General features: G+C 39.5%; 1 protein-coding gene across 2 annotated transcripts; it reads left to right on the top strand.

Moving 5' to 3' along the window:
* Positions 1-268: 268 nt before the first annotated feature.
* si:ch73-335m24.2 (protein eva-1 homolog C) lies at positions 269-10,359 on the top strand. Of its 2 annotated transcripts, XM_017698344.2 has the most exons (8): positions 269-448; positions 2,667-2,869; positions 4,605-4,728; positions 4,815-4,967; positions 6,220-6,363; positions 6,480-6,551; positions 8,747-8,827; positions 9,226-10,359. In XM_017698344.2, the coding sequence occupies exons 1-8, from the start codon at positions 352-354 to the stop codon at positions 9,618-9,620; spliced, it is 1,269 nt and encodes a 422-aa protein (XP_017553833.1). In that variant the 5' UTR covers positions 269-351; the 3' UTR covers positions 9,621-10,359. The 2 variants fall into 2 exon arrangements, with proteins under 2 accessions (XP_017553833.1, XP_017553835.1); XM_017698346.2 differs by lacking the exon at positions 8,747-8,827 and having other exon boundaries at positions 270-448.
* Positions 10,360-12,358: the final 1,999 nt, after the last annotated feature.

Here is a 12,358-nt window from a genome sequence, read left to right as displayed (position 1 = left end):
AGAGAGCCACACATAATTTATTTAGTTTTCAATAAGAAAAGCCATTAAGTACAAGCTAGTTATTTTTCAGCATCATAAAAAGCCAAAAAAATTATTTCACTTACGTACATACCTTATATCTAATTAAATAACTGGAAATGTGTCTCTGACGTTTGCACAGTACTGTAAATAAATAAATAAATAAAAGTGTGTCAATCCAGGGACAGTCAGCTGTTGCACTGCTTGTGAAAAGAGGGCCTGTTCTTCGGTCGTTACAATGGCATCATTGACTGTCCTCTCCTGGTCAGAAGTCACAGGGCAGTGAACAGGCCAGCCAGCATTAAAACAACACCGTTATGTGTATCGCTCACTATGTCCCCTCCATGGCTCTCTACCTGGACGTGGTGCTTTCTCTCCTGTCTGCTGGTTCTCCACCTGCAGAATGCCCTGTGTGCTCCAGATTTCTCTGGTAAGTGTGTTTTTTCCGTGATTCTGTGCTGGGCAAGTGAGTTTAGCTCCGCAGGCTTGGAGGGTGACTACTGAAGGAGATGGTTTGTTTTGAGATCTTTCACACATCCTGTGCAAAGCAGCTGGACAGCGTCAACTTAAAAGAGACAAGTGTCCGGGTCATCCCTCCATTGATTTCAGAACAGACCATTTAGGATAGGACTGCTGTTTTCTACGGTTTATTAACCCAAATCCTGAAGGGTGCAGTAGATTCCTGTGAACAGACTGAGACAGTGAAAGTTCTACTTATCTCTTTTATTTAATGTTGACAATCAACTTGAATGCTTTAAAATAATACAATTCAATAAAAAAATCCCCATGTTATCAGAATAACTAGGACACTATTTGATCTATGTGTTGAGCTGTTATTGAGCAATGAGGGGTGAAAAAAGACAAAGACCACTGTGCTGAGATAATAATTCAGCTTTACTACACCAAAAAATTGAATACAACTGCCATAATACGTACAAATGTTTTTCAATAAACAAATCTAGTTTGCTTCCAGTTTTAAAACATATTTCCATCGAAATATATCCGATGAATATAATAGAAGAAAAAAAATATTGCATCAGAACTTTTGCACAGGCCACATTTTGTTTTGTTTTTTCCTTGTGAGTTAAATTCAGCAAAAAAATAAACCATGTAATTGTGAATTAAAAAGTGTTCTCTGTAGAGGATACGTTCATATTTTCACATAGAGAATCAATCAAACATGCCATTTAAACCAGGGACATCCAGACCTTTGCATATCACTGTAAATTAGCAGCTTAAAACCAGCCATTTATCTCTGAGAGTGAATCTGTGCTGGCCTGGCTGAGTCATTCTGTATCTAACACACAGTGGCTTTGAGAGTGATTATTAGCTAAGAATAGCTCATTGTGTTTATGGTTGTGTGTGTGTGTGTGGGTGTGTGTGTGGTACTACATGTGTTTCTGTGTGTTTGTATCCGTGTGTTTGTGCATGGCTGCATGTGTTTGTGTGTCTTTATTTGTGTGTGTGTGTTCATGTGTCTATGTATATATATATATATATATATATACATATATATATGCGTGTGTGTGTCTGTGTGTGTGTGTGATTGTGTGTTTATTTGTGCTTGTCTGTCTGTGTGTGTATATGTCTGTGTGTGTGTGTGTGTGTGTGTGTGTGTGTGTGTGTGTGTGTGTGTGTGTGTGTGTGTGCGTGTGTGTGTGTGTGTGTGTGTGTGAGTGTGTGTGTGTGTGTGTGTGTGTGTGTGTGTGTATCTGGCTCTGCCCATCAGATGGTCTATAATTCTGCCCTGCCCAAGTCAAACAGTCGGTCAGCCTGAAGAGAAGCAGAAAGAACATCACTATTGGCCAACCTACCCTGCCCACGTTCTCTGTCTCTCTCTCTTTATGTCTATCTTTCTCTAGCAAACACTCCCTCACTTGTCCCCAGACGTTAGAACAGAGCATTACATGCTAAAACTGTCAACCAACACTAAGTGATAAAACAAGAAAAAAATGAAGGGAGGATTTGATCATCACTGAAAAAGTGATAACAGTCATGAACCAGCCTATCAACTGATTCTCAGCCAAATACCGGATTAAATAAATTGAAAAACACATCTGTGTTGCCCTATTATGTTTTCTTCAGGTGGATGATGTGGATGATGTACAATGAATTAAGTCAGTTCAGTGCATGACTTCTTTCTTTTCATTACCTGCAACTAAACTAAAACACTAAAGCAAACTTTTTCTCTCATTTTGGCAAATCAATGAGACAAATCCTCCCAAGCCAGTCAGACATCTTGTGTGCTTCTTACAGCTCCAGATCAATCACCAAAATAAGCGGTAAAATTAACATACATTGCAGTGTACATTGCAAAGGATTTGTAGTTGAAATGCTACACCCACATTACGATTACTCTGAAATAAGATAAGACTTAAGATGTGTGCACTGTATTATACAGCACCTATTACACCGTGCCTAAAGTGATTAGATAAGAGAGGGAGTAGGTCTGAGCACTGTCATATTCTTAGCCTTCACCAACAATGGCTTTTCAGATTAAGCACACATTACTTGTGGTGCACAACGCTTGTGCGCTCTGCCAGTATTAAATGGGGTTTCAATGTCCATGACTGCTTACATCAGCATCAGTGACTTCCATGGCTGGTGTTGTCGAACTGTCCAAACGTTTTTTTTTTTCTGTTTCTCAGATTTTCTGTACACAATTTTGAGGAACCACACAGCTCATGCCTGCGAGGGGGATACGCTGACCATCAGGTGCCCCTCCAAGACCTCAGTGGCTGTTTTGTCTGCTTTCTATGGACGTCGAGTGCCCAGTCAGCACTTATGCCCCACTACAAATGCAAACACTACTGTTGAAAGCATTGAGTGCATGACCTCCATAGCTATTCAGGTATAGGTGCTGCTGTTCACTTCAATAGCTTTCCTTTATAATAATTTTCTCTTATTAACATATTATTAACCTTTAAACTGAAAGGGTCTACATTTGTACCTACACTTGCACCTACATTTAGGATGAAAGTGGTTTTCGTGCTTTGACTAGTCGTTTTCCAGACATAACGGAGGGCTACATTACCAACTGCTAAATGTCTGGCTTAACCAGAGTCACAATAAAGGCAGAGGAGACAGTTCACTGGTTGGTAATGAATGGGAAAGCTTGTAAAGTTCATGGTGGCATTGTTTATGGAGAAAGTCCCATCCCTTAGTAAAAAGTGCAAATCAGCTTGCTGCAGGAATGGCCTTCCCTCTTGTGAAGATCTGTGCATGAACAATAACCAAAGCAACCCAAAGAAACACATTTTTGCATGCTATTTGAGCCAAATGATGAGCCAAGATTTTACTAGAGATTTAAAATATGTCTTTGAAACACTACTGTGGCTTTCAGTATGAGGTTTATGGTCCCTCTCTAGTCAAAGAAATAGGAGTTTGCTATTGTATGAGTGGAAATAACTACCCAGGGGGTGTGGTCCAGCTGGCCAGCAGACTTTCCTGCCTGTGTTAATGCCAACTAGCATACCTTACTAAGCCACCCCATTTCACTGTATCTGGTAATGCAGTTTTATTTGGTGCTGTTAGCTGGTGGTCACAGAATGGATTCTCCTCGAATCAAGTTATTCCTTTCTGCTTGCCTTGCTCAACTTTTGAATACTTCAAACAAATAGAGAACTCTATGCATGGTTAGTGTAGCACAGTGACTATTACCACTACCCTCCACACAGCAGACTGGGCCTTGATTACTGAACAAACACACCAGACTACACCAAAAAGAATCATTGGGAAAGACTCCCAATGCTACATTTGCCTACCTCTGAAAGACAATTAAACTGTAAGTCACTAATGCTGTAAATTGTCTTGTAATATCTGAAAATTGTTTGCACTGGCGTTCCACTAGTAACTCAGGTCCATGCTCTGCCTCCCAATTGCACCTGCATTAAACCTACAGCACAACAAACCAGATGGCCCAGAGGGTTGTCACACCCACCTCCCACAAAAAAAGCTTTGACATACCACACAACAATCAACTGTATACAGTCACCAACCACTGCAAATGTGCAAAGAAAATGTACGGTTTGTTTGATAAGATCCCATCCAGCACATCCTTCACAACCTGGGCGCAGGGAAGTACAATGACAGCAAAGACAGGAAAAAACATCAGCAAAAAATAACATGAAATATTACAAAACTTGTCCATTTGATAGAACAGTCATGAAAGGTGTCATGCAAAGCCAGACCCCACATCAGACACTACGCAACAGATGGCTGTGGCATTACTTTGTTATGACAGCAAGGCCTAAGATGGCTGCACCACCTAGCTGGCTTTTAAAATCATGCAAACTGGACAAAAAAATCCAGAGATTTCGAAAAACTAAGTAGAAACTATTTGTAGTTTCCACTAAGAATGTTACTAAATAATAGTGAGCAAGTCTAGACTTGAATTCCTCACCCCCATAACTACATAACACATACTAGTTTCAAAGCAGTTTCCACATCATTTATAGTAGTTACCAAATAATTACCTTAAGCTTACTAACTAAATCATAAGCCAGTCATTTAAAGGGTTAAAAAAACTTCTTTCTTTTGCCTGCTTGACCTCTGTTGTTTCTTCTTTTGTTTCTGTATGTGAGTAGAAAGTCATGGCAGAGTGCCAGGACCGGAGGGCGTGTGAGATTCCTGTGGTCAGCGCTGTGTTTGGTCAGGATCCCTGCCCTGAAACCAGCAAGTACATCATCGTCTCTTACAAATGCCGACCAGGTTAGAGTACACCTGCACGCCACAGTTTTACTTATGCTGTTGCTAAGAGACCAGTGTGTGATGGCTGTGTCTTTCTTTGTTTGAAGTGCATCACCGCTCGAGGACAGTGTGTGAGAACGAGAGGCTGAGACTGGCCTGTAAGAACGACACAGTCCTGGCCATCTACTCAGCAACGTTTGGCCACCTGGAGCATGACCACTATGAGTGTCCTCAAGGGTCCAACATAAAGCCTGACATGGGTCTGAGTCAAAGATAACTCGACTGTGCCATCTAGTGGGCAGAGTTTGTAATAACAGTAGAGTCTGTATTACATTGTACATTTATATTAGTTTACCTTACTTAATAAAAGTCATATAAAATTATTGCCTCAAAAATTGTTACTTTACTGTCAAGCTTAAATAACTTTACATATGAGTTATAGATTTATTATAGTTTTCAGTGGCCCGCACCAAGTGATGTTAACTCAGCACACTAATTACAACTTCAAATTGGAGCAGTGTAGAATAGCAGTGTACGGATGGCAAATCCAATGTTATATTTTATTACTATCGTAAACAGCCTTGTCCATTACATTTTGGCATTTGAAAGGGAATCACATCTTTTACAATGAATTCTGGGACAATAGTGTTCACTCAACACCTCGCCCCTCTAAGGGTTTATCTGACAAACTTCACTTTTGCTATAAAAGTACTGGAACAGCCATTAAAGGGCTTTTTCACCGATTTTCCAATTGTTCTGTGTAACTAAATGGTTTACATGTAAATACAGCCATGCAGAGTTTGATATGAAGTGCTCTGTTCTAGAAAAACTTCACCAAGTCAGAATTCTTCCCAGTGGTGATGATAGGACCCAGACGTCAAAAGGTTAAATGGCTTTAAAAGTACATCATCGAATGTTGTTACATGAAAAGGTTATGAATATGCTGCCTGATCTCTGAGACATTGTTTTGGGAGAGTTTCGTGACAAACTTTTGATGTATCTCTTAACATCCATCAATGGTGGTGTGGTAGATGAAGGGTATTATAATGCAACAGTACCTGAAGTAGGCTTATTTTTTAGATTTCACTATCATTAACATTACATTCAGAAGACGTTAAGACTCATTTCGGATAGCAACTAAAGTGGCTATATTTGTGTGGTTGACATCATGAACTTTGGCTTCCTGTCATCACCACTGTGAACAAAGCTGACTAAGTCATTTCTTTAGAACACCAAACCATTTTGAATGACTTTATTGGCCATGAGGATTTACCCAAGAGGAAATGATGAGGCCAAGTTGTGAAGTTATGTTAAAATAAGTACTGACATTGGCAGTTAGTCTTTATTTTACTGTCAGGTTTGAGCAGCTGCAAATCATTCCTAAGTAGTTTAGAAAGTAAATACAGACCTTAATACACTCCAAAAAAGAAGTAAACAAACAAATAAACATTTTTTAAAATGCTAATCTGTTACATTTCTGTCCTTATTGTCTGTATCTTTTTTTTTTTTCAGAATGCTTGTCTCCATCAGCTCTGAGAAGGGTGTCCCGGAGGTGTCACGGCAGGACAAACTGCTCCGTGCTGGCTGATGTATATAACTTCGGTGACCCCTGCTTCCCCGGCACAAGGAAACATCTGCGAGTGTCATTCACATGCGGTGAGTGATGGAACAGAATTTCGAAAAACAAGTAATGTGTGACCACAACCATGCAGTACGGATACGTGATCCTATGACCACTCGTTGATGTCTTTGAACTGTTTTTGCAAATTCAGTTCCGAGGTATCTGCTGGAGGACGTGGGACGTGGAGACACAGATCCGTTCCTAATCTCAGACTATACACATGGTAAGACATGGATACAAAAATGTGTAAACATAAAATGACTATATTTATCAAAAGGATGAATAATACACATAGTCAGATCCCTTGGTAAAGATGGAAAAAAGATCATACAAATGTGAATTCAACACTAACAGCGTGGAAGAAATCTAATTAATTGAAACACATTAAGCCAAAGAAAACCAAAATCTTTATCAAAGAAAATTCACAAGACCACATAATCATTAATTATACAGTAATTATAATGTTATAACATAACACAACAGCAATGAGTCTTTTTCTACAATTCTTATTCGGAAAACAGAGCAAAGTATCTGTTGGCCTGTTTCCACCTTGAATCAAATTGTGTTTTCAGTAATCGCATCATGTTCAGACTCCATATGAACAGTCAAGTGTGAACACCCCCAGGATGCATTGTGAACAGATTATGATTAGATTACTCAAACCACATTGGTGGTCAGAGACAAATCTTAATGCTAGTTACATTTACATTTAATGCATATCTGTGTACAGTTTAGTGAGTGCTAACACATCTGCAGACAATGACTAGCTAGTGAGAAAATAAACAAGGAAGCAAAATATGGAGGATGTGCAAGGCTGGAGTTTACATTCTTTTTGCAGTCTGGGCTGATGAAAGTGTCCAAGCTGAGCTGGTTGATTCATTTTGCAACAGGGTGAAAGGTTGCCCAGGGAAAAGTGACATTGGATCTCATCGGGTCATACTGAGGACACAGTTTTGTTAAAATAGTTTAAATGGTATCCTGCCAAAGTATATCCAAATATGATCTCGACACAAAACACAAGCTAATGCAAGGTGTAAGCAGGCTCTCAGACCACTTCCCAACACAGACTCTCCAATCCAGGTAGTCCAGGGTCCTAGATCCTCTATTTTAGACTGGCATGGCCATGTCCTGCTGAAAAATCCTACCATGACCAAATTTGAGCTTTTTAGTGAAGGCAGCCAGATTTTCATTCCTGCTGCTTGCATCCACTTCCAGACAGGTTCACTACAGCTTCAGCTGTTTAAACTAAATTATTTAAACTCAGAAAAAAGTAACAATGGATATGGGCATTTTACGGTGTGTAGTTTTTTTATGACCATTATTTAATGAATTTCAACAAGTTTTGGTCGTATTTCATTTTTATGTTCTTTTTTGTATATGTGTTGATGAATGTATAAGGGAATTTGGCTTCTGTGTCACCTTAAATTTATCCCCCGGTGTAACGGTAATGCTGCATTCACATTTTTGGCAGCAGATGGACGGACTGTCTATTGGATTTCTTTCATACAATGTGAGATATAGATACTCTTAGACATTTATATGACCATTTTTATCCATCTTTACCTGGAGTATCAATTATTATGGAGCTTAACGAACATCTGTTTTAATTCAAATTTGATGTGTAATACACATTCAATCAATTTATTTTCTTTGACTTAAATATGTAAAGCTCTGTTTAGCCTTATAAAGTTATAAAGTTCAGTTTGTGTTAAACAAAAATTCGATAAAACATAAAAAAATGTTTAAAAATTAGATGAAATTCACAATACACTTTTACTTATTTACTTATGAAAACATAAAATAAGTAAATAAGCAAAAAAGGTAAATAAAATTAGATACATTGTAAAAACAAAAGATATAAAAAAGGTAAAAAATAAAAACGGTAAACAAAATTAGATCAAAGTAATCACATGCATAAAAAATAAGAGATAATCAGAATTATATTGAATATAAAATGATGCAATGGGAAGCCAGACAGCTAATGTTCCTGCTAATAAGCAGAACAATACATCATTATGTTTGTCATTACATCAGATAAAATTTTAAAAGGCATAGAGTCAAATTAAAATCAGAATAACAAAGTGAACAAAATGAGCCCATGCAATGGTGGACCTCAAATGCCTTTATTAAATAAAATTTTAAGCTGATCTGATGTGTGTAAATGATCTAGTTTCCACTGTAGTCCACTGACAGTCGTGGTAATCTCCTGGACAGTCCATCTGTATAAGTGTGGTCTTTTTATACCTTGTTGAACCATGTTGGCTCATGAAGCATATATACCTACACGCTACAAAAATGTGTATTTCAAATAGCAGAACTAATAGGAATCTATGACAATAGATAGGTCTGGCTGAACAGTGGTTGGTTTGTTAATGGTCCTGCTGACTGCTGAGGCTGCTCCGCTCTCCCCCTCCACAGGTGGCTGGTACACTGGCCCTGGTGTGTACAGGCCACAAAACATTTTCACCAACACTTTGGAAATCTTTTCCCAGATTCAGGGTAGGTTAGCTGCTCTGCCCTCCAAGCATGTATTTAATACAGAAAATAACCCTTTAAGTTGTTTTTTCCTTTTTTACCACTTGACACCAGCAGTCAGCAAAGACCTCTCCCCTCTACTAATTATAGTAACTTACAAATCACTCAAAAATACAGAAATCATTGCACAAACTAAATTTAATTACGCCACATATTACCATTCAATAAAACAGAGCCAGGCTGTTACTTCAGCCTAAATTAGATTTGAAATTAATGTCAAGACATTTTCAGTTTGTAAATCACACGAACCCTTTGATTCTTTTTCTATTTGTATTACTTTCTACATTCATTTTTAAGAGTGCAGCAAGAAGATCAGCCATTTAAATGCTTGAATATTGTCTCTTTTTTCCACGCACCTTAAGGCCTTCCAGAGACAGTGGCTCTATACTTTGTCTCAGGCATATGTGCTGGTTTGGTCTTCCTGCTGTGTCTGTTTGGCCTGAAGTCAACTCTGGTGCGAGACGTAAAGGATCTGGTCTCTGAGCTCGAGGAAGAGCTGAAGGCCGCACGCAGGTCGCGCCGTGGACTAATTGAGGACTTTGATGATGACGACGCCTCGCTAGACTCTGCCTTTCGCCGCCTCACACGCTCCTACCGTGCAGCAGACATGCTCAGTCCAGAGATGGTCATGACGGTGGTGATGGAGGAAAAGAGGGAGGAGGAGAGGGACAAAATAGAGGTGTCAAACGGGGACCTGTGGCCACACTGTAACTCCAGCCCCTACGCCATCCACAAAACCAAGTCTTCATCTGCCTGAGTGTCAAGACTGGCTACTTCCCAACTCATGCTACCACTCACATGTGCTAAATCTACATGATATAAAGACCTGATCAGTTTGCTGTGTATATTGTTTTGTTAGTGTTGCCTTGAAGGGTATCCATTCAGTTTAACACCCGTTTGTATTACTTAGCAAGATAAAAAACCTATTTCACATGAAAGCATAACAAGATTCATTACATTTTTGTCCATGTCTATAACTGAACGTATTTGGTTTTGTTGGTGAGGGGGTTCGGTGGGAATAAAATTTATTTGTGAGAGATGATCTAATCTAAGGTTTTGGTAGTAAATCAAATGTGAAAATTTAATAAATAGTGTGGAACCTTTTGTTCTGTTTTTTACAGGCTACATCTGTTGAAAGCCTGCCTGCTCTCCTTTTACAGTGGTGAAGCACAAAAAGGATAAAAATGGTGAATTCTGTCAAATCACTGAGGCAAAGGAACATAACGATACACTACAGAATACTGTATTAATACAAGAAATGTCATATTAAATGCTAGTTTAAGCTGGTATATCCATTTGATTGATGTCTTTGCTGTGTGTTTTACATGTAGCCTGTTTAATTTGCCTATTCTGAAATCCTATGCTATGGCGACCATTTGGTTTACATGTGACAGAGACCCTCTTTTGCAAAGTTGCAACAACTGTTCAAAAGACTCATACCATGGAAAACTGATTTGTTGTCATTTTTTAATTAAAAGAGTTTGTAATGTAGTATATATGCTGTTGCATTTTCAAAAAGTACCATTTACTCCCCAGTCAATACAGTATAGAATTCATTGTGTTTTGTGATGTCATAAAAACTTAATTTTTTTTTTACAAATTTACAAATATCTACCTGTTCAGCCTACAACTGCCCCACACACACACACATATATATATATATATATATATATATATATATATATATATATATATATATATATATATATATATATATATATATATATATATATGTATATATATATATATATATATATATATAAACATAGCACAAAAAGTAAGGAAATTTGTGTTTGTTAGATTATTACTTTGTTGTAACAATACTTTTTGGCAATTAATCTTATACCATTGGAAAGCCTGTTAATTTCCCTTTTAAATGTTGCCACATTGGTAAGGAACATGCATTTGTGGGATGAGCAGTAGAGCTGAGTATGTGGGTTGCTCCCATGAAAAATTTGCCAAATCTTCTCTGCCATCGCCAAACAGCTTATTTTGCTGTGCCACATTTGACTGATCTGGGTAGGGGCCATGTGATAGGGCAACTTCAAGCTGGTGTTCCGTAAAACCAAGTTGCGGCATTATTTGGAGTGAGCCTAAGTACCATTTCCAAATTGAAGGCCAAGTTCCATATAACGGGGGATGTCAGAGACCGCAAAGTGGGCGTCCCAAGAAGATGACACCCCAAGAAGTTTGCTTCCTCACCCTGTCAGTATTTAGGTCTTCTACAGATTTGCAGTCAAGGTTTGCAGGACGATATGGCTGAAGGCTATCTGCCCAGACAATCCGGAACAGACTGCATGCAGGCAATCTCCGGTCTCATCGGGCTGCCAGGAGGCCTGCCATGACTGCCCTTCACTCTCAGGCCCGTTTGCGCTGGTGTCGGCAACATGTGCACTGGAACCTGAACATGTGGAGGAACGTTATGTTCAGCAATGAGTCCAGATTCTGCCTACGGCAGTTGGATCGTAAGGTCAAAGTGTGGAGAAGACGCAGAGAATGCTATGCTGATTGCTGCACCAATAGAGTAACAGCAGTGTGATGGTGTGGGGTGGCATCTCCCTCACTGGAAAAACAAGGCTTGTCATCATTGGAGGCAGTCTCAATGCAGAGAGATATCAAGATGAAATTCTGCACCGCTCGCCCCCACAGAGCGGGGTTTATCAGAGACTACCTCCAGAATTTGGGAGTGGAGAGGGTGGAATAGCCTGCCAGCAGTCCTGCCCTCAACCCCATTGAACACTTGTGGGATCAGTTTGGGTGTGCTGTTCGTGTCAGAGTGACCAACACAACCACACTGGCTGACTTACAACAAATGCTGGTTGAAGAATGGGATGCCATCCCACAGCAGTGTGTGACCAGGCTGGTGACCAGCATGAGAAAGAGGTGCCAGGCTGTTGTGGCTGTGTATGGTTCTTCCAAATGCTACTGAGGCTCCTGTTTGTTAAACAAACAAATTGTTAAATTGCCAATATGTCTTGTTTCTTCAAACTTCAATCATCCAGTCCACCAAACACCAAATGAGTCAATGGCAGAATAAGCTGTTTGGCATTAGCAGAGAGGATTTGGCAAATTTTTCATGGGCGCAACCCACTTACTCAGCTCTACTGCTGATCTCACAAACGCATGTTCCTTACAAATGTGGCACCATTTAAGAGGGAAATTAACAGGCTTTCTAACGGTATAAGATTTCTTGTCAAGAAGCATTGTTACGACAAATTAATAATCTAACAAACACAAATTTCCTTATTTTTTGTGCTAAGTAAGTGGGTAGCGCTGTCACCTCACAGCAAGGAGGGCCTGGGTTCGAGTCCCTGGCCGGGCAACCAAGGCCCTCTCAGTGTGGAGTTTACATGTTCTCCCCGTGTGTGCGTGGGTTTCCTCCAGGTTCTCTGGTTTCCTCCCACAGTCCAAATACATGCAGTCAGGCCAATTGGACATGTTACATTGCCCCTAGGTGTGAGTGAGTGAGTGATTTTGTGTGTCTGTCTGTCTGTT

This window comes from Pygocentrus nattereri, chromosome 8 (assembly GCF_015220715.1).
Source record: "Pygocentrus nattereri isolate fPygNat1 chromosome 8, fPygNat1.pri, whole genome shotgun sequence".
In the NCBI taxonomy this organism is placed as follows: domain Eukaryota; kingdom Metazoa; phylum Chordata; class Actinopteri; order Characiformes; family Serrasalmidae; genus Pygocentrus; species Pygocentrus nattereri.
The sequence above is the reverse complement of the archived record's forward strand: the minus strand, read 5'-3'. Positions and strand labels throughout refer to the sequence as shown.

Coding starts and splice junctions, on each gene's coding strand:
- si:ch73-335m24.2 (XM_017698344.2), top strand. CDS start 352: ATGTCCCCTCCATGGCTCTCTACCTGGACGTGGTGCTTTCTCTCCTGT. Junction 2,870..4,604: donor TGACCTCCATAGCTATTCAG/GTATAGGTGCTG, acceptor GTATGTGAGTAG/AAAGTCATGGCAGAGTGCCA. Junction 6,552..8,746: donor AATCTCAGACTATACACATG/GTAAGACATGGA, acceptor CCCCCTCCACAG/GTGGCTGGTACACTGGCCCT.